Genomic DNA, 23,586 nt, shown 5'->3' on the forward strand with positions numbered 1-23,586 from the left:
GTACATTTAGCTTATATCACTAACATACAGTACTTTTACTTAAAGGATGTAAATACTTCCTCCACTACTGCTTCCTGGGAGCTGCTGTTGTTTCTCAGGCTGTAAACGTACCTGAGGCTTTTCATATCATTTTTCATTTTCATTTCAAAATTTATTTCGAACATGTAGAATACAGAAAATAAATAAAGAAAAAGAATGATCATACCAACAAGTGGACAGTCAGAAACAAGTAATATTTACATACAATGAAAAGCATAAGAAAAATAAATTGTCAACATTTGATACCTTGATTTACATATTTGAAAAGGACTGAGAAGAAGTATAAACTTATTTAATCCCACCCCTTCTCCATAAATCAATTATTAGTTATTAACCAGCTTCCATATTGAGCCATACAAATACTCTAATTACATTTTCCTAAATTTGTCTAACTATAATTATTTATAATTATTATAACTATAATTATTACCTTTAATCTGTGTCATACAGAAATATAAATAAATTACTGATTACTGAATTATCCTTATCAAAATATAAATTTGTTATCAAATTGTTACTTATATAACTAAAATCACAATACAAATTCATTACTTACATATTTAACTTATTCATATTGACTTTTTGTTAACTTTTCTTATATGTGCAAATTATTATTTATAATATACAATTATAATATACAATATGCACATGCAATATATACATACACACATACATACACATATATACATATATATGCACATTGCACTACATGTGCACATTGCATACCACATATACATGTATATACGTATATATAGACATATATACATATATGCAATACACAGCATCCCACCATGCATACATTTTTCTTATACCCAAAATCAAATATCCACAAATTTGCATTATTCTTTACAGAAATAATCAGATTTGGTGTATGGGGTCAAATTTACACAAGTAAAGACTTATTTAATTTACAGAAATTTAGATTTGAAAGATATTAATATTAAGATTAAGATATTAAACAAATATAAATATTAAAAATATATAAACATATATATAGAGAGAGAGACTCGAGCTGCAGGTTGAAGCCACAGTACCCGGATGACTGCCCCCTGCTGGCTGACAGCAGCACCACCAGCACATTAACATAGCAGACCATTAAACTTGACTTCTGTCATTCTCTATAATAACATTTAGACCTCAGAGGGTAAAGATGCCTCCAGTCAGGACCGTGTATGTGCCCCGGTTCAGCTCTCAACTGAGCTCTAGTCAGAGTAGAGATGAACCAGAACCAGACCAGACCAGGACCCGGACCACACAGAGGGACCAGAGCGGGAACCAGCGGGCTGATAAAAAGACCCGGTTCCTTTTAAAAGTCAAATTACAAAAACGCAACAGCACTTTGTCCAAGAAGGGGACAACAAAGGAGGACACAACACCGAGCAGAGTGACGGTAGAGACCGCTGCTAATGTAAACAAGACAACCGGGAGACCAGGAGGTAACGACACATGTTGCTTATGATGCTGGCTAACATGGGTTAGCTCAAGTTAACTAGCTAGGTTAGCTGTAACGCTAGGCAGATCAGTCTTTGGAAATGTATTCTGTAATATTAAGTTTGAGTATTTACACAATTGGAATAACATTATTCTCTGAATTACATTTTAGAGGCAGTTGTTTTTTATTTTTAATTATCATTCATTTCATATGTATTCATTTTTGTTTCATTCATCTATTTCTTTTACTTATTTATTACTTTGTTTAATTATTCATTCATTCATTTATTTATTATTGACAGACTGACTGACCTCTTGAATGAATCTGAATGGCCCATCACGTTCATCAGAACGGTGCTTTTATTTTGAAGGCCCATCACGTTCATCAGAACGGTTCTTTTATTTTGAAGGCCCATCACGTTCATCAGAACGGTTCTTTTATTTTGAAGGCCCATCACGTTCATCAGAACGGTGCTTTTATTTTGAAGGCCCATCACGTTCATCATAACGGTGCTTTTATTTTGAAGGCCCATCACGTTCATCATAACGGTGCTTTTATTTTGAAGGCCCATCACGTTCATCAGAACGGTGCTTTTATTTTGAAGATCTACACGCCCTTACCGTAATGCCTAGGTTATCAAGAAAACTGTGGGGTTACAATTAGCCTTTTAGCTAACACTCACATTCATGGCGGTGTTGATCAATGTGCATGGTCCCTTTAAAAATAAATAAACACAAAAACGTATCTGTAGGCCACTAAAACTCAGCCAGATAAAACTAATTCAAATGAAAAATCCCACTTTGGTAAATTGACTGTTCATAACTAATGTTTACACAGATGTCACTAACTGAAGTGAGGTCACAGGTAAATATTTATTCATTATAAAGGACTAAAGAGGCTAAGGACCACTGCAATCCAGTACAGTATTCCTACAGCAAACTACTTTTCTAGAACAGTATATTATAATATTCAAGTTTTTTTGGTTTAGATTTTGTCAGAAGTTTTGATTCACCTGAATGCCTGTTTTGTTTGTGGTGTTGTGCACTGGATTGCATTAAATTGTTTTCATTAAACTGTTATTGTGCCCCGCCCACCCCAGAGCACACCCAAACATCTGTAACCACACAGATGTCTTACTTAATTATCACAAAAAACATTTCAGATTGCCATCCAAAGGTCAGAATCTTAAAACTGGATGACTGTGATTTAAATGATCTCAATCAAGAGTGTAGCTAGCTAGATAATAAAATATCAAACACAGACCTGCTTTATTTTAATTGGCGAAGCTTAAATAAGCTATGAGCTAGTACTTTATATTGTGGGTAGACTAAACTGTCAGCCGAAGCCTCATATCCACATTTATACTGTTGTTGTCAGGTGCTGGCACTGATTCTGACTCTGTTGGCCGAGATGTTTTCTTCTTCTCCCAAAGACCCACCACCACAGCAATGAACGAGAAGGAAAAGGTAGGCCCTATGAAAACTGTATACATTATGTGCAATGACGAAGAGTAACGGGAGAAGACATAGAACAAAGGAAAAACATTTTGTAGGTCAATTATGATGAACTTACAATGTTATTGGGTTCAAATTAATGACAAACAAAATATCAAAACATGGTAACATGTCAATTCCATAACTCTATTAGGCCAACTATGTAACTTAATTTTAAGATGACCAGTTTCCAGTTGAGGTTTTGCCATTACACTGGAGATTATAAGTGTATAGATGACAAAAAGCAGAAGGGTGGGCTGTGTGTCCCAATCACCAAGATAAACATCAGCATTATTGCGGACGCTCACTGTATATCTTCAGCTCTACTGTATATTATAGAATCTTAGAGGTAAACATTAACCATGTGTGCCGCAATCGCTTTAAGTTTAACCACCAGTCGTGGTTGAAAATATCTAGAGTAGGGATGCACCGATCCAACTTTTTCAGTCCCGATAGTGATAATGATACCTAGTCTTTGGGTATCAGCTGATACAGAGTACCGATCCGATACCAGTGTTTAATTAATAAGCTGTATCCCTCACTGTGTGGAAGTGACTGGGATCATTCTTTTATGTGTAAGGCAACATCAGGCCTGACTTAAACATCGCTTTCTTAACTCTATAAAACAAAATGTGACCAATAAATACATAGATATAAATTTAGTGAATTGTTATTTATTATTAAAATAATAAGTTGTACACCAGCAACTTGGTAAAGAATCTTCAAAATTAACAGGAATTAAAATTACAGTTCATTATGTATGTAGTATATAAACACAGAATTTAATTGAATAGATCGGCCCCATTGTAACCGATATCCGATCCAGCTATTTGAGTCAGTATCGGCCCGATATCCGATCCAGTATTGGTATCAGTGCATCCCTAATCTAGAGCCCACTCATTGGCTTTGATGGATGGCAAACATACTGTATGTGATATGTATTTATTTATTCAAAAATATTTATGTTGATAACACATAACTGTAAATATTGATTCAATTTAACACTAGCCAGTACAAGTCAAAGTGAAAAAGTCAAAAGTCCTATTGATAAAACCACAGAATCTGCTCCTCTTATCCACCATACAGACACACATGTACATCGTATCCTCTGTACCCATAAACCGGACTACCAAGATCTTTTATTACTCCCTGAATGTGTCCCCTGTCCCGGATAGGCCAAGCATGCCGTTCTTAGGACCATCTCCAAGATGCTGGAGGAGAACCAGCTTATCAGACAGAGACTGGTTGCCATCAGCCAGGCCAACTGAGGCTGCACTGACTGACTGAAATGGCCCACAACCATAGCAGGTCACTTGCCTTACCTTATTTTATCTAAAAGACATCATCAGTATTTCTCCACATCAGAGTTCTTAGTAGTGGATGCATTTAGTTCCTTAAGCATGGGATGTTGAAAACCAATGTTACAACAAGGCATAATTTGGTGGTTCAAATATATTTATAGGCTATTTACAGTGTATATATACTGTACAGTATACAGTGTATACTGTATATACTCATCGGTAATGTGCTGTGAGACCATACAGCAATCTACATAACAATGTATTTGCCAAAGAGAACTGTTTTTACACAATGTTCAGTTAACAGTGTTGTTTTATTAAAAGAGTCCATATTCAAATTGGCGTGCTAAAATGTTTATTGAAATTAGCCCGGTATTTTACAGTTTCATGATATAGGCAAATTAAGATTTTCAGCTGTTATACATGAGTTAGATACATACTTAGTTAATGCAGTCCAGTATAGTGACGCTGCAGTACATGCTGTCTTTGTAAAGTTTTTACTTCTCAGTGTAGGCTGAGACTGTTTCAGAGCAGTATATTGTATTGTGTACATACTGTAATATTTTGTCCCCCTCAATTCCAATAGATGGACAAAATATTATGTACACATTAACTAGTATACTATACCTATATTTTTTTCAATACTTTATTTGGAAAGTTCAATACAGTAGTTACATGAAGTAGATGTTCAGATTTTTTATTACAAAAAATTCAGTAAATATATTTCACTGTATAAAAATAATATAAAAATAAAATAAATGTGTGTAACAAATAGAATGTAAGGAAAGGAAAAGAAGATGAATAAAAACAAAAAGAAAAAACAATTAGGGTCTGTTAAACAATTGGAATAAATTTGAAATGTCTAAATAATCTAATAGTTTTAAAATCTGTACCTTTAAAAGTATAAAAGGAGGGTAGTCATTTAAGCCGTATAATTAATGGATATAATATTTAGCTAAGATATTAATCAAATTAATTATGTAAATTTCATCTGCCAAAAAACTGCAATTGTTGGCATTTTATTATCCCGGAAAATTCTCTTAATTATCCACCAGAGGGCACCACCTCCTCTAATATCAATATCAGCTGTGGTAGTTCAGTTTTCAGTAACTTATTGGTCACACAACTCTATATACTCTCATATTGTAGACTCCTTTTTACAATCTGCTCACAGAAATTTCACCAGCCAATTTTAGAGTAACAGGAAACATGGTGCAACATCCTCACTGTATTAATGATGTGTCTTAGTACAGTCAAAAAAAATATGCAGCCCTAGTAGGTACTACCGTGAAGAAGTTCAACCAGAATGACACAGCACTTTAAAAACATTTGTTACGTTTTACACTTCAAATAGTAGCTTGTATTGTGCTTTTAAGACTAATTAGTTGAGTGTAGAGTGTCCTAAAAGCTTATTTGGCCCTTTGTGTGGTTACAAAAGCTGCTACATTGTCAGCTGCTGTTACTGAACAAATTATAAAATAGAATCATGCAAATGATTTCCAAAGACGGTTTCAAACTCATCTGTTATTTTGGTAAATATATGATTTTTTATTTCAATAAAGTCACTTGGCTTTATTGTCACTGTTTAATCAGTAATATCATTTTTCATCAGTAAACAAATAGTGGTGAATAATATTAAATATACTTATTGACCTGAACTTGTTCACCAAAGGTTTCAGCGATGAATGTGTCACCAAAGGTTTACTCCTTCTATCAGAATTTATATTACCACTAAATTAACCTTAGAGCACCATATGGCTGTGATTACTTAAACAGTAAAATAATTGCTGTTAAACCATGGATAATTTACTTTAAATTGTTCTGCAGTTTGTTAATGTTTTGATTGATGAGCCTCATTGCCTCCGTGTTTAGAGGCCAGTTGTTTTACCCTTTTCTGCCCTGAACACAACATGGCAGCCTCATCAGAGTTCTCACTGAAGTGTGTGAACTAAAGCGTTGTGTCTGCAAGTACAGTATGTGCATTAATATACACCAGTGCAGTCTTACTTTAGTGAAGGAAGCATATTTACAACAGCTGTGAATATTTTCCACACATTTTAATGTGTTGTAGCCTTTCTGTTTATAGGATTATCATATAGATAACAGGGGTGTCCCCGACTAAGATTTTACATAGTCGAATCTGATCGGTCAAGTCTTGCCTATAGTATAGAATCATGTTGTTGTTTTTTTGCTCATTGACCCCCCTCTGTTTAAGCTTTATGTAGCCTATCAATGGAAAAATATTAAAAAACAACATTATTGGAAGAGATACACGTGACTGTCGTTCAGCTGTTGTTTCAGAATAATGGACAGCGCTGTTTGTTGTGTGTAGTGTGTGTGTGTGTGTGTGTGTAGTTGCATTGCTGTCCATAGTAGTATGCTCCGTAGCGGAGATCCATAGACAGAGAGAGAGAGATGCACTAACGCAGTTTCATAGCCTGCTTTCTTTTTGTGGTTGTAAATATAACTTTCGGGACAGTCAACGAGAGAGCGAGAGAGAGAACGAGACAAGCCGCAAACAGCTGTTTCTTCGCGCCTCCCCCAGCCGACTTTAGAGAATCATTCATAAATTCAAAATATATTTAGCACACTGATAGTGCTTCATTCTTACAGTATGTGAGTGCTCTGATTAATACATGTAGGCCTATTTTTTTATTTGAAACTGTGGCCTTATGTTGTTGTTATTTATGAATGATTTTTTGTTTCATAACCACATTTTCCCGTCACTGCGACGATTCGACTGTCAGATTGGCAGTCGAATAAGACTCCTTAGATCAAATCGTCGAATAGTCAGGGTCACCCCTAATAATAATATGGACATGACAATTCAGATGCAACCAGGGTCACAACCCGGGAGCAATGCATACCAATTAGCTCAGGTGCTGGAAATGGCTGGGGGATTTACGTTGTTTATGTCTGGAGGATTACAGAGAGGGTAACAAAGTGAAATCAAAATAGTTTATATTTCATGAAGTTTGCTAATTGCGTGATAATGTAATGAACTAGGACTGAGTTTGGTACTTTATAACAGATGGAACAGGCGACAGATCATTTTGCCGGTTTATTTGGAAGATTCAAAAAAGAAAACAGATGTGCTCACAGCTGGCGTTACCTTTAGGTGGTCGGGTTTGTTTCTGTTTCTGTGTATGGCGGATGGCTCTCTCATTCAGCAGCCTTGTTATGTTCATATAACGTTACACTTCGCAATGGTCCTTCACTGCCCCGGTTGCTAAATTAATCACCATGTACAGCCGCATATCCATGTTATTCAAATCATACTTCAAATCGTCCGTCGTTCTCCAATGTATCCGAAAACATTCCTGCTGCCGTCTGTTTGAGCTACCTGTGATAATTGCGTCATGACTCTACGCCCCCAGATCGCTTTGCCCCGGTTGTTAGATGTTTTACCTGCACCTGCTGCCTATCATTTAAAACAAGTTTGATGAAAATTCGTACATTGCTAAAAGTTTCTGCAGCAAAACCTGCACAGCAGAACCTGTGTTCACACATGCCCAAACAAACCAAACCTGGGGGTTAAACACTCCAGGTTTTGATACAACTGGTCCATGTGAGCTAGGTGTGAATACACCCTCTGTACCGAATCCTGACGGTCACAGGCTGGTGACTGGTGTCCTCTGCAGCAAACCGAGCTGGTGGTTTTGAATCAGTAAACAGGCGATTTATTGAGTGTTTTTACAGCATTGAGGATAAATGGCTGACGGGGAGGTGATTAGCAGTTAAACAGGCCTTTTAATCAGAGCTGCGGTCTGCATGGAGACTGGCAGACTGTGGCAGCTGTACCTCCAGACCACACCGCCAAGCCTGTTGACTGGCGGTTTGCTGCATTGTTTACATGGACAGAGGCCACAGGATGTTGTGCAGTTTGAAACAAGCTGGTTTAGTTATACAGGACCTGTTCAGAAAACAATGTAGTCAGCAGAAACAGGGGTGGAGAGGAGAGCTGTAAAAGACACTGAGCTGTTAAATGTAATGTAAAGCAATAAAGTATGTTGCGTATTAAGTATTGTTTGGGCCTAGCTGTGAATTCATGTTCATATAAAGTCACCTTCTGTTGTTGCAGCTCTAAAATTCAAAGCCTCTATTTGGATTGTAAGCCGTTTTTGGAGGTTGGAGTGCGTGTTGGGTTTATTCAAATGCTGGCATCCCGGATTGCAGTATGGTGCTACTTCTGCTTCTGAGAATGATGGATGAATCATTATGTTTTAACACCTACTGTGCCACATCCTGACTGTCTGAAGCTCAATGTGAGAAACAGAAACTAGTAATGTCAGCAGATTTGAGAGCTGTTTTGTTACATTGCAGACTCTGGCATATACAGCTCTGGAAAAAATTAAGAGACCACTTCAAAATGATCAGTTTCTCTGGTTTTACTATTTATTGGTATGTGTTTGAGTAAAATTAAAAATGTTGTTTTATTCTATAAACTACTGACAACATTTCTCCCAAATTTCAAATAAAAATATTGTCATTTAGAGCATTTATTAGCAGAAAATGACAACTGGTCAAAATAACAAAAAAGATGCAGTTTTTTCAGATCTGGAATAATGCAAAGAAAACAAGTTCATATTAATTTTTAAACAACAAAATACTAATGTTTTAACTTAGGAAGAATTCAGAAATCAATATTTGGTGGAATAACCTTCATTTACAATCACAGCTTTCATGTGTCTTGGCATGCTCTCCACCAGTCTTTCACATTGCTGTTGGGTGACTTTATGCCACTCCTGGCGCAAAAATTCAAGCAGCTTGGCTTTGTTATATGGCTTGTAACCATCCATCTTCCTCTTGATCACATTCCAGAGGTTTTCAATGGGATTCAGGTCTGGAGATTGGGCTGGCCATGACAGGGTCTTGATCTGGTGGTCCTTCATCCACACCTTCACTGACCTGGCTGTGTGGCATGGAGCATTGTCCTGCTGGAAAAAACACTCCTCAGAGATGGGGAACTATCACTATTCACTATCTTGGTTTATTATTATGCTAAGATTTGCTAATAAGCACTAAACGTGACATTAGTTTTGCAGATATTTGGTCATAAACGGAAAATACATTTTGATATGATGGCGGCGCTATCGGAAATGGCAAGGGATTACCAAAGTTATCAGAATTCATCCTGAGTGGCGCATGAGTATCAGATTTGATGGTAATTCATCCAATAGTTGTTGAGACATTTCACTAAAGACCACACGTGAACTTCATGGTGGCACTAGAGGAAAAGATCACCAAAGTCATCTGGGGATCATGAATGTTTGTTCCAAATTTAACAACAATCTATTCAATAGTTGTTGATATATTTCAGTCTAGACCAAAGTAGTAGAGTGGCTGAAATTGCCATCCATAGAGCAATGCGTGCAGAGCATGGCTAAAAATATCGATTAGAGAGGCTTTAAAGGAAAAAGTAGTTTTACAATCTAATCTGTCAAAATCCCAAGAGCTGTTAGGCTGTGAGAAAAAGTCTTAACATGGCCAATACAGAAAACTGATTCAACATTAGATTTTTGTTTCAAGTTCCCAAGTTTTGCCTATTCTGATGTCAACTCTACTCCAACAAGTAAGGAGAAGCAACCACATACGTTTTTAAATGTATGCAGCTTGACAGCATATTATCAATTCCCTTCTTCTCACCCCTGAAAGAATGAAAGAAATATAAAGACAAATTATCACCTTGACATTTTGTTAAACCACAATGCGATTATGGTGCCTCACACAGTATGTTTTATATAGATACCAGCTGCTTAAGAGCATTTCATTATTGTCGCTGCCAGACAGAGTACAGGGTGTTGAGATTTGCAGGAAAACAAATGCTGTCACAGAGTTCCATCAGCCTTAATAGAGTCAACAGGCAGCATCCCTTTGTAAGCCAACAGCAAACACTTTAATGTGACTTTTTTAGTTCTGGTGGCATCTGCAGAGAAACAGAAAACACATTAACTGACCAGGGTGTCCTCCACAATGATGGATTACAAAATTAAAAAGAAGTGATTCATTGTTTCATTGATCTTTTCTCAAATGTGAATATGTAGTTGATTAGGTGTAATTGATAGGTGATATTTTCTATATAAACAGGTTAATTTACTGCTTGACTTAATTGACAGCTCTTTCTTTGAATGGCCATCATATACTGTATACTGTACTCACTTCAGATTGAGATAAAGGGACAGTTTGGGTGTTTTTGAAGCGGGGTTGTATGAGGTACTTATCCAGTGTATTACTTACAGTAGATGACGGTCGACATGCCCCCAGTTTGGGCCCACCTAAAAAAAACAATATCAGTTTAAGTGTACGCTATATTTAGAATATTTTCAAATGGGGAACTGACCTGAAAGTGAAACTTATCTATACTGTTTGCTGCCGCCCCCGTCCACAGCAGTACATTGCTTTGCTGCCGTCTCGGTACTCCTGTCTGTTTTTCCAAACTGGGGGCGCGTCGACCGTCATCTACTGTAAGTAATACACTGACTATGGATAAGTACCTCATACAACCCCACTTCAAAAACACCCAAATTATCCATTTAATACATTTAGAATTTGCCAGATTTACCCTTTACCCATTACCATTGAAACAGCCTTTAATTTAATTTATATTTTTATTATTTTATTTTTATTATTTTCAATCGCTAGATTCATCTTTACTATAGAATATAAAGTTAAAATAACAGTTTTATACAAAGACATATTTAAGAAAAATGTTGAGATGAAACACAGCAACAGAGGCCTATATTCCAATACTCTGTTAGCATATTAAAATATAGTCTTAGCAGTCAATAGATTATAGATAATGTTTTTCCTATCAGGGTTCAAGGCAGATTCCCCTTTGTAGTCATCATTGGATTGATATTTTAATGTGTAGTAACTGTGAATACTTTGTCATTTGTAAAATCATCTCTGGAGGCCATGACAAATGAGGATGAGATAGTTTTAGAAAGGTGATATTTTACCTGTGCATCACCTGGTTGTAGCTACACCACAGTGTAATCACTCGGCCTGGAGGATCCACTCTCACTCTCTGCAGATGTTGCTTGTGTTTGTGTGTACAGGGGTTGGGGACGTAATATAAAGTGTTTTTCAAGTGTAAAGCAAACTAAGGGTGTAGTTTACTTTATGTACTTTACTTTCTGTCTCCATGTTGTAGCACATTTATTCTTTGCATGGCTTACAATGTTCATTCATTTAAAGTTGGATTGCACTTAAGCAATATATACCCATAAACTAACTCATGCAGTACTAATGGCTACATATTTGCATATGGAAGAGAAAGAGTTCAGTGACATGAAGTTGCTGTTACTTCCTCATTGCTTATAATATGCAGTGCTTAATAACCATACAGCAGCACACTTACTTAGTGTAGTCGTGTGTGAAATATTTCTGTCACTTGTGAACTTCTCAATTGTGAATAAGTTCTGTAGATGCACTGACGAGTGTGACTTAGTGAAGCCGCAGCTCATTTACAGGAAGACCTTCTGAATGACGTCCTGAATTTGTGAGATCTTATCACTGAATCATTTTTTGTTCTAAGCTTTTTACAGTAAATGTAGGTCAGAGTAAAAAAGTTTGATTCTCTGCCAGACTCGGAGACGCTGCATCACATGTGCATTTGCATAACTGTAATTTGTTGAGGTGAGATGGGGATTTACCGTAGCTGCAATGCTGTCTTCAGTCAGATTAGTTTAATTTGTTTTGGCCATTTTAATATAATGAGCTGACTTGCTTCAAACAACAACTGTGTGGAAACACAATGAAGCACTGAAAGATCCATCAACTAACCATGAAGTAATGATTGCACTGACTGAGGGGCCTGAAGAAGCAATAATGAGAAAACACATCTGACCGCTTTCAGCATCCCAGGAGATAATTACTCTCTCAGATTGAAGCTGGTTTCCCCTTTGTCCTCGCGAGTTGCATTAAAATAAATTAAAGACCTAGGGCCCTATTTATACGATCTATAGCGCATGGTCTAAAGGGCATGGCGCAATTGCATTTAGGGCGTGTCCACCTCCACTTTTGCTAGTTAAACGTGCATAATCTGGGCGCAAAGTAAGGCGCACGGGGCAAAGGGGTTGTATTAATCTCTTAATTAATCATAGCCGTGTTTTGGGCGTAACAGGAAGTAAACCAGAGTGTCCTTTCCCATTCACTTCAAAATCCAGATGCGCCTGCGCCAGGTGCATTGCTATTTAAAAGGCGGATTCGGCAAGTTGGAGAAGCGTACTGTTTTCTGCTGAGGAAACGGATCTGCTCCAAACTTAATGTGCGCGAACAGTTGTATGTGGTCCTTATTATACAATAATAAGCACTGGGCTAAATATGATAAACATGTATTGATACATAATGAAAACTGCATTACTTTCTAATGCAACCTTAAGGGGGGCTCAGACCTGCCTTACTGGAATCCTACGGAGATGCATTACGTACAGTCTTGCAGCTGGGCACTGCTGGAGAGGTGGTGCGTAACGTGCGGATTCATCGGCCTCAAAACGCCACCGTTTAGGGGGAGAGGGCCCGCAAACTTTGAAATAGCCTACGACTACACTCGCACACACAGAGGGATGATGAGAGGAGATGCCACAAAGGCGTGTGCGTGACCAGGAGGAGCGCTGAGAGCCCGCTGCAGGTTGAGCACTACAGAATGCCTGAGAGCCTTCCTTCATCATATTCTTTTTTATTTATTTATTCTTTTTTGGCATTTCAAGCCTTTATTGACAGGACAGTGGATAGTCTAGAAAGGGGAAAAGAGAGAGATGGGGCGACATGCGGAAATGGCCACAGGTCGGATTCGAACCCTTGCCGCCGCGGTTAGGACTCAGCCTTGTTACATGGGCGCCCGCTCTACCAACTGAACCATCAGGGCACCCCTTCATCATATTCTATTATATTCTGAATTGTCATCTGCCACCTGAATTTTGTGTTTTCCTTTACATAAATATAAACATTGTTCTAGCGCCGACACTGTGTTTAACTGAGGAGGAGGAGCGCTGCTACGCTTCCCTGTGTGTGTAACAAGCAGTGTGTGCGTATTGTGAACCTGCCTTTGTAGACGCATCTTACTATCTGAATAATGCACTCTTTAAACAGCAGGAAAATACTGCGCCTGACTTTAGACCAGGTTTTTGTCGATGGCGCAATCGCTTTTTGCTGCCTCAAGATAGCAATGCGCCAACAAAACACCTGACCACACGTCATTTTAAGACCAATGACGTGGGTCAGTGGGTGCACAGATGGGCGCAAGTACATTTACTACTTTCACAGTGTGGGTGCAAGGTGTGAAAATGACAACTGCGTCGGTCTGAAACTAGCAATGACTTGAAAATGATTTTGTTACCTCTGTTTAATTGCTGTATGTAGCTCCATTTGCGTTTGTATGGCAGTGTCCGGAAAAGCCTAATCACCATGGATCCTTGTCACACTACAAATTTTAACATTGATTAAACCTTAATTTAAATCAGTTTCAGGAGAACTGGTGATGATAGTCTTCGTCTTCGTCGTGCTTTTGACTGTTAGGATGTTAGAAATGTGTTGCAAAGTGGAGAGGTACAGTTCTATACATTGATATGTAGAACAAAGTTGCCTGCAGTTGAAGAAAGTACACTCTACCCACCATGCATCAGGAAATAAACAGTTCTGGGAGTGGTGGGTGTCAGTGTTATAACACAGGACTCATCTGAATGCATGCAGGCCAAAATGCAGCCCAAATAAACATCTTAAGAGCTCATTTTACTTTTAGCTGTAATCCTTCCTATCCTATACTTATAAAGACATTAAACATTGGTCGTCCGTGGTTGTGCCTTTCTTTTTTTATGGGTCGTTTATTTTGACTGTCTTCAGATGAAATATTGATTCAGTCTTGATTGGCCTGTGATGGCTACAGCAAAAAAGTCTGTGGGCTGCTGTGTGTAGCAGTAGTTATTGTGTTTAACTCAGCTTTGAACATGATGAAGCACGTCCTGGGAACATGGCGAAAGTAGACGCCTACCTCACTTTGTAAAATTGTGTGGAAGGATAAATGACCATAGTATTCTGTATTCAGCACATGACTCCTGTTTTATAATTGTCTGCATCCTGTAAAGATAATAGAGAATAGATAAAGGGTATCTAAATAAGCTTTTTTTCCCCGATTTAGCCTCTCAGGTGTATGTGTGGATTCTCGTAAAAAAAAACTAGTGTTGATGTTCACTATAACAAAAATGTTACAGTTGAAAATTGTAGACATTTAAGCCATGTGTGTGTTTACATGTGAACACTGTTGCTAGCAGAACCAATGCAGGTGAAGCGAGGCAGAAGACTGGTGATTGGTGTTTGAGGGCGATCAATGCGAGCGGAGGATGTCCCCCCCTAATGTACCTCCATGCTGCAAATTTAAACTACAGTACTACTCCTGCTGCTATTATTGTTAGGACTAACCTTGCTTCTGCTGCTACTACATATACTGTAACTTTAACTACAGTATCCAAAACCACTATTTCACCTACTACTGCTAGTTTTACAGTACTATTTAAACTACTGATATAACTGCTTCTGTTTAAGGGATTTGTGTGATAGTTTGAAGTGGGGTTGTATGAGATACTTATCCATAGTCTGTGTATTCCCTACAGTAGATGATGGTCGGCACGCCTCCAGTTTGGAGAAACAGACAGGAGTTACCGCACAGAACCAAAGCAATACTGCTGTGGACGGGGCCGACACCAAGCCACCTAAAAGAAAGGCCCACCTAAAAAAAATCAATATCAGTTTTTAGTGTACGCTATATTTAGAATATGTTTGCCGGTTTACCTTGCCGTGAGATGGATGTTTTCAGTGGGGAATTGAAGCCGTTGTATCCATCTATGCTCTCGCCAAAACAACCAGACTCCATTGAAAGAAAACAAGCAATTTTACCTCGCAGAACACGGGGGGGGGAGGTTGCTGGTCTACCGTTGCCTCGATTGGTTGGTTAGTTTGTGTTATTGTGTAATCTGAACTACAGTAACCAAAGACACACAATTTCACAAAGAAAGTAGGGCTGTCAAAGTTAACGCGCTAAAGCAAATTCGTTGTAACGCCACTAATTTCGTTAACTCATTAACACAACTTGCAATTTTTTAAGGTTGTAGCGGACTCAGTTTCAAAGGTAGAGTGAAGATACTAACATCAGGAGGAGGCTAAATAACGCTCCAAACTTATGCGAAATTTCATATGAAACTAGAAAACCTAAGGAATCCATTTGTACCAAACATGTCATACTAGCTCGTCACAAATGAGGATAAATAACACTCCAAACCCACGGTAAATTTTGGTGAGGAAAAACTGGCATGGCCATTTTCAAAGGGGTCCCTTGACCTCTGACCTCCAGATATGTGAATGAATATGTGTTCTATGGGTACCCACGAGTCTCCCCTTTACAGACATGCCCACTTTATGATAATCACATGCAGTTTGGGGCAAGTCATAGTCAAGTCAGCACACTGACACACTGACAGCTGTTGTTGCCTGTTGGGTTTGAGTTTGCCTGTTATGATTTGAGCATATTTCTTTATGCTAAATGCAGTACCTGTGAGGGTTTCTGGACAATATTTGTCATTGTTTTGTGTTAATAGATTTCCAATAATAAATATATACATACATTTGCATATTTGCCCACTCCCATGTTAATAAGAGTATTAAATACTTGACAAATCTCCCTTTAAGGTACATTTTGAACAGATAAAAAGATGTGTGATTAAGTTGGGATTAACCGACTGACAGTCCTAAAATAAATAATAGATCGAGGAAGCAGTAGACTAGCAACTTCCGTGTTCAGCGAGGTAAAATTACTGTCTTTTTTCAACGGAGTCTGGTGGCTTTGGCGAGAGCATAATTAGCGGCTTCAGTTACCCGTAGGAAACGTAGACTGTATAGGTGTCTCACGGCAAGGTAAACTGGCAAAAATATTCAAAATATAGCATATTGATTATTTTAGGTGAGCCTTTCTTTTAGGTGGCTAAAATACATTTTGCTGCCGGCCCAACCCACATTTCTTTGCTTCCATGCTGTAACTCCGTCATCTACTGTAGGTAAATACACTGACTATGGATAAGTACCTCATACCACCCACTTCAAAACACCCCAACTATCCCTTTAACATCCATTTCAACCTGCCTCTTTACAAGAAATTGGATCAACCAGTCATCTCAGTCATGTTTACTCATGACACCCTTCCTCTCTGCGTAGATCCACAGTGTTTATCTTCACAGGAGGGTACGTCCCGCTTTAACTGCTTTTACTTGATGAGAGATGGAGTTTGAATTACACTCATTCATTCAAGCAAAGCAATATTTTAGTTTTTCTGTAGCGTTTTCTCTACGGTATTGAGTGGTAAAACGCAATGAGACTATTCTAAAATACGTTTTTTTGCTAAATTCAAAACCATTTTATACAGTACAGGATTAGCAAGTTAAAAATTGTTTTTTTTTCTTATGGGAAGCACACTGAATTGACAGATCATGTCAGGCCCCTTGATTGATTTGCATGTGTTTACAGGAGAGCGAGCTCCCGCAGTGCGAGCACTTTGCTTCATATGGCGACTAATGATGTGGAGGCACTGGGGAGTCGAGCCCCTGATGCTGCTGTAATCCTGCTGATTACAGAGAGCACGCCGCCTCTCTGAGTGCTGATCACAGAGCTGTGGACAGCACGCTCCAGTCGCCTCACAGGTGGCCTTTGGATGTGTGGGCATCTGTATATAAGAGAGACTCTTATGGTAGACAAGGAGACAGACATGAGAGTAAAGATAGAAACTGGGAGCAGACTGTAGGACACAACGTGCAGTAAGCACATACATTTTGCATGTCTTTCCTCGGCTGATTGAACACTAAATCTAAGTCAGAATGACATTAAAACCTTCTGCTGTTCGTGTCAGTTTTAACCCTCTGAGACCCACAATAGACCCGTTTTTTTGTCTTTTTTTAGGGGGGTACAGGGGGTCTTTAGGAGGAGATAGCAGGTCAACAGTAGATGTCACATAGAAGTGGTGTACATCATATGAAAGCTGGGAACCTGAAGATTCATGTGAGATGCAGCTCAGCACTGTGTGTCAAGTTGTTCTAGTCATAAATCAGAAATAATCATGAATTAATTAATGAATTGATTAAAATAAATTGTTAAAGTGTGTAAGGGTTTAGAGCATTATAATAGAAGTATATGATGGTCATCCCCATGCTCTATTATGTCTCATAAGTTGTTGCAGCAATTTTTGGGGTTGATACCATTTGTTACACAGATTTGGTGCTAAATTTAACCATTTTTTACCACTCAAGAATTGCTAAAAAATGATCAATAATCCCTCCTAATAATACCACATGAAGACACCAAGACCTTGAGGAACACAATATAAAAAAAAAGCACGCTGTGATTTGGTATAAAAAACTTTGGACAATTGGAGATTTCTGCAAGAATTGCATTTTTCGGCGATTGGATGGCGAGCACTTCTGTTCTGGAAACTGCTCAGACACCCCCTTATTATCAATCTACCTAGGAAAGTCATCCATCCTCTGAATGCTCTCGGTCTTCAGTTTGTGTCGGTAAAGTTTCATGAGGCTGTGATTATCCTAGAGGTCACAACAGGTCATTTTATACAGTGATGTCAAGTTTCAAAAAATGCTCTCACTTCAATGAAATGGCTACTATGGGGACTAACATCATCACACATGAATATATTTAGGGTCATTGGATCCACAAGAGTCTCAGCTTTCCAGTGATACCCAATTTATGTAATTCCAAGACTGTTTATGGACCCCGGTACGCAGAAATATTCAAATACATAATTTTAGAATCGGCAAAAATAACACATTTATACTGCATTCAAAAAACTGCATGTTTTTTGCCCCAAACTGCATGTGATTATCATAAAGTGGGTATGTCTGTAAAAGGGGAGACTCGTGGGTACCCATAGAACCCATTTTCAATCACATATCTTGAGGTCAGAGGTCAAGGGACCCCTTTGAAAATGGCCATGCCAGTTTTTCCTCGTCAAAATTTAGCCCAAATTTGGTTGGTACCACTGGACTCCTTAGGTTTTCTAGTTTCACATGATAACAGTAGGGTCTCAGAGGGTTAACATCCATGCCCGTTTTGGCTGGTTTTCAAAACGCTGCATTGTCTTCTCATCCCATCAGTGAGTGGTTAGAGGCCACGAGGGGCGAGAGCTGCTGTTGTACTTCTCATCATGTGTCCTAATACTCTGGAGCCCTACAGGTATGAGCTTCAAACAGGCGCGAGACGCCTCCGTCTCCTCCGACAGAGCAGAGACTGGGACTAATCGCAGTGGGCGCCACACACCTCAGGAAGGTAGCAATTTTCCGTCATTACCGTTAAATCCCGCTTAAAAGAACCGGATTCCACAGACCTAATTACAAGGTGTTAATAATAACAATGTAATGACAGTCATTTTAAAGCCTGCCCAAAACCATAATCCATCCCCCCCAACTGACTCTCACATTCAAGTGTGTGGTTTCTCTATTTGAAATTTAAAAAGCACCCTTTTCTTCTTATTGATCACCATTGTGATTACTCCCACAATCGGTGCGTCGGGTCCTGCGAGTCGGGGCTTGAATTAGGAGCTCTGTCAGCTTTTGTTTAGTGGAAAAACTTCAGATGTCACACTGATGCTTTTCATCCTAGTGCCGCTGATGCTTGAAGAGACAGCCGGGGCCAATCCACCAGCCTAATTGCAGGATGGAGTAGACTAGGGGATTGGTTTACGTATATTAGAAGGGTATTTTCCAACAAAGTACCAGGCCTCAGTCTCATCCAACAATTTCCTGTGCATTAATTCAGCAAGAGGGACTATTTTCCTGGACTTTTCAGTGTCAGTGAATCGTTTGCAATTTGCAGAGTGAATAAAATACGGTCATTTACTGTCAGTAATTATGATTTGAGCTCCTCTCAAGAACCAATTTTCTCCCTGCATAATTACTGCTAAACGAGGCTGATGTGCAGCTGACCTGCTGTCTAGTTGGGGGGTGTGGCACCACAAGGGATCCCGTCCAAGCACACACCGTCCAATCACAAGTCTTCCCATCAGAAACTCCCAGGAACCTCCCAAAGTTTTTCCAGCACAACTTTGTCAACTTTCTAACAACTTACTCTCGACTTTCTCCTCGTGTGTGGACGCTGCATGTTTGCACTCCGTGACCAAGAAGTTATGTGTTTCCTGGACTGGAATTAGATATCGATCCGGGCCCTAAAAAAAGAAAGCATGCCTTCCTCAGGAGACTGGAGAGACGAGGATGTCCAACCGGAGAGGCGCACTGAGCAGGTGTCCTGTCTGCCTTTCAGCGTGGAGGCGCTCATTTCGGACAGGAGGCCGCTGAGTGCGACCGACAGGAGAGATGGAAATCACTCTCTGAAGGATGAACAGGCGCAACAATTAGTATCTATCAAATCAGAGGCATCGGAACGAGGCGACTCTGCGTCCTGGATATCCAGCCCCATTAAGATGTCAACACCAACACGTAAGTGAACCAGGGGAAAGATTTAGAAATAGGCATTTAAATACTGATAAATAATGGCTTCGTTTAACGTCTTTTGGTTTCTTAAATCACCTGAGGAAAGATCCAATCTAACATGCTTTAGATAAATTAATTAAGTGAAGAGAGACAGGCATAAGTCTAATAAAAATATAAATCAATATACAGGTTTTTTTTTTACATTAAAGGAATACATTTATGAAAGTTAGAACAATATTATAAATAATTATATATATATATATATATTATAAAACAATTTTATAAAATAGTAAATTCTAGTATTTATGAATATTTCAAATTATATTTTCTACATTTTTGTCTGTTTATGGCTGCCACTGATGATAATTAAAAAGAAAATCAGTTTTTTTTAATCAGATAATTTTTTTTAATGAATCAATTAATCATTTTTGTCTCTAAAAATTCTAAAAAATAATGACAAATGGCCAAATCACAATTCCCCCGAGGTTAATGAGGTGAGTGTCCAGAACCCAAAGATGATCAGTTTACAGAGACATAAAATGGAAAATAGCATCAAGCAAATGTTTTGTGAAGAAGCAAAGGGGGAAGTTTTCTGACTTTTCTTTGATAAATTTATCAATCCATTATCAAAAGTAATTTTCTGTCAATCAACTAATTGAATAATCAACTAATTGTTTCAGCCCCTTAATCAGTTATTTGGATATTAAACAAATGAAATAGCATGTCTAACTAGGGCTGCAACTAATGATTATTTTCATTGTTCATTTATCTGTCGATTATTTTCTCGATTAATCGATTAGTTGTTTGGTCTTTAAAATGTCAGAAAATGGTGAAAAATGTCAATCAGTGTTTCCCAGAGCCCAAGATGACATCTTCAAATGTCTTTTTTTACCCACAACTCAAAGATATTCAGTTTACTGGCACAGAGGAGTAATAAAAAAAATAATCACATTTAAGAATCTGGAATCAGAGAATATTTTTTTTCAAAAAAAAATTACTCAAACCGAATAATCGGTTATTAAAATAGTTGCCGATCAATTTAATTGTTACAATTAACCGATTAACCGTTGCAGCTCTATATCTAACTCTAATGCTAAATTCTAGCCTCACATCTTGCCCCTGTCCTCTAGGGCAGCAAACTCCAGCAGTCTGCTCCTTGAGGAAGCACAAGACCAATCGCAAGCCTCGCACTCCCTTCACCACCACGCAGCTCCTGGCGCTGGAGAGAAAGTTCCGTCTGAAGCAGTACCTGTCCATCGCCGAGCGGGCCGAGTTCTCCTCCTCCCTGTCGCTGTCCGAGACCCAGGTCAAGATCTGGTTCCAAAACCGACGAGCTAAAGCCAAGAGGCTTCAGGAGGCCGAGGTGGAGAGACTAAAAATAGCGGCTAGCCTTGTGCCCAAAGCTGTGTTCCACCCAGGCTTCCCGTCCTTGGGTTTTCCCTTCAGTCTTAACCTGCAGGCTGGATCGGCAGCGCTCTATGGACTGGGCTGCAGCCCCATACTCCCTGCTGTACATCTGGCCGTGTACGCCTCGCAGGTCGGCCACAGCCTGTTCCACCTCTCCTGAGAGGAAGCAGCACAAAGTGACTTGGGAGTGTGTTAAAAAAAGAGGACAAGAGTGTATCATGAAGTCACGCACCTTATATATAAAAGACTCGATTAAGGACCTAAAGTGGAGCTGAAGCCTTATGATCTTCACTGGTTTTCTTGAGTTACAATGAGAATTTATAAATGTCCTTTTAACAAGGATATAGCATCTGGAAGATCCTTCAGCAGGGGTCACTGATAGTGAATGGAATATTGATCAGGCCACGATTATCGTCCTGAATACCAGATTGCATTCATCATAGCGTTTTTGGTTAGTTTCTCCAGCTCTTCTTGTATTATCTCTGGATGATTCCAGCATTGGGAATTCAAAATATTTTCACTTGTTCGCCTTGAATATGCGGGGATATATTGTATATTATACTCCTCTTAAAGCTTTAAAGCCAGTGTATTCCAAATGACACATATTTATTTATGATAGCCCTTAGATTCATTTATATCATGATGCATATCTACATTTTAAAAAGTTAATATTTTACATGTTTGAAGTTATATTAAAGCTTTTAGTTAACCCTCTGTTTTGTTCTCTTATTGATCTCATTGAGATAACTGTAGTCTAACTCAAATGCAGTTGTCTTGTAGTGATACACAACCTTTAATGGGTGTTTCAGCTCTCCGGTTGAGTCTGATGTCCATTCTGCTTCTGACTTCCAGCTGCCGTCTCATGTGTACTCCACAACTACTGTAGCACGATGCTCTCTGGTTCTTGTGAGCTACGTTTATTCCACAAATGCTCAGAGCAGTTAGAAATCGCCACACTGATGATGCCAGGAAGTCTCTTCTCTTCTCTTTCCTCTTCTCCTCACTAGAGTAGAGGCTGATATTGTGAGGCTTTCTCTCCTCTCACAGCACTGTGAGCGCCACCAGATTGATTTTCTTGTTGACATTTAGTGTTACGGATCACCTTTGGAAGTGCAGCTACGCCCAAAATCAACTTAGTTAGGACAAAAGTGCTCATTGCTGTGCAGACTGGCTGCTTTTTTCTGCCTCTCCTAGCCTAGTTGGCATTTATTGCTTAGGAAAGTATGAAAAATTTACCATATTTTAGTTCAAAGCCTGTTGATTTATACTAATTTATAAAAAATATATATAAGTAGGGCTGTCGCGGTGAAGGAATTTCCCCTGCGGTGATAATGATTGGCTCAACAGTGCGATATGAGATATTATTGCCTCTTTTTTTTGGCAAATTACTAAATGTTTTCCCGATTTTTAGTGCTATACAAAGAGGACAAGGACTGACCCACCACTCATGTGCATTCATTTCTCCTCCATTGTTGTTGTCCAGCACATGTAGCCTACATGTAGGATGTGACGGTTGGTCTTTGTGGTATTTGTCCCGCCAATCCTCCGTTGTGATTGGATGGCTATGTGTAAAAAAGTGACAGTGAGGAGTGAGGCGTTTCACCCAAAATTGAACATATTTCAACTCTCAGCGACCAGAAAAAAAGTGCCGTGCTCAGCGCAGAATAGATGCTCAGCACCTCATCACGCTTCTGGTGTTTGTAATTCAAAAAAGAAAAAACGTGAACATCGCGGTTGCTTGCCATCCCCTGCGGTAACTTTGTCAATAGTGCGCTATTGCAATATTGCGGTTCTTGTGACAGCCCTAACTATAACAACAGTGTAGCAGTCTTCAACACTTAACACTCTGTGGTAGCTTTCTTTAGCTTTGAACAAAAGAATGTATCAAGACCTTTGTTTTGCAGATAATACAACAGTTGTTTGGAGAAAAACAACCCAAACTTTGCAGCTTCAACAAGGTTTCATTTGGGCGTTGAAGCCCAAGTTTCTGCAAATAACACATCTCACGTTGTCTTAATTGCATTCATGTGTTTTCACATTGCTCTTGGACACCACACAGGTTGAGATTTATGCATTTGATGTGAGCTGTATTTTTCAACTGTATACTTTAAATGAACTCTCTCTCTGTGAACTTTGTAACAGCATTATAGCAGGCTGTCCCTCTGCAGTCCCTGGTTTAATTGTCCTTATCCCTGAATTGTGACTCCAAAGCTCTGTGAAATTATATGTGTAGTAGACTCAGTGATAACAGCACGGGGCATTATATGGTCGCTCTCTCTCTCTCTCTCTCTCCCTCTGTAAACTTTGGGAAAGCTTGTTACTATTAGCACATATTTCACAGTCCATTTGCTGCCCTCCGTTTTGAAATTAAACCCGGCATTAAGCTGATAGTGAGGTCTTTAATGGCAGTGATTGCCCAATAACCCCAGCCTCCAGTT

At 38.9% G+C, this 23,586-nt stretch overlaps 1 protein-coding gene across 1 annotated transcript; it reads left to right on the forward strand.

Moving 5' to 3' along the window:
* Positions 1 to 1,086: 1,086 nt before the first annotated feature.
* Positions 1,087 to 22,788, forward strand: LOC141775132 (homeobox protein MSX-2-like). Its single transcript, XM_074648188.1, has 4 exons — positions 1,087 to 1,475; positions 2,849 to 2,937; positions 19,436 to 19,747; positions 20,872 to 22,788. Exons 3-4 carry the CDS (start codon positions 19,492 to 19,494, stop codon positions 21,306 to 21,308), a joined length of 693 nt encoding a protein of 230 aa, XP_074504289.1. The 5' UTR covers positions 1,087 to 1,475; positions 2,849 to 2,937; positions 19,436 to 19,491; the 3' UTR covers positions 21,309 to 22,788.
* The last annotated feature ends 798 nt before the right edge of the window (positions 22,789 to 23,586 follow it).

Source organism: Sebastes fasciatus, chromosome 10, assembly GCF_043250625.1.
Source record: "Sebastes fasciatus isolate fSebFas1 chromosome 10, fSebFas1.pri, whole genome shotgun sequence".
In the NCBI taxonomy this organism is placed as follows: domain Eukaryota; kingdom Metazoa; phylum Chordata; class Actinopteri; order Perciformes; family Sebastidae; genus Sebastes; species Sebastes fasciatus.

Coding starts and splice junctions, on each gene's coding strand:
- LOC141775132 (XM_074648188.1), top strand. CDS start 19,492: ATGCCTTCCTCAGGAGACTGGAGAGACGAGGATGTCCAACCGGAGAGG. Junction 19,748..20,871: donor TAAGATGTCAACACCAACAC/GTAAGTGAACCA, acceptor CCTGTCCTCTAG/GGCAGCAAACTCCAGCAGTC.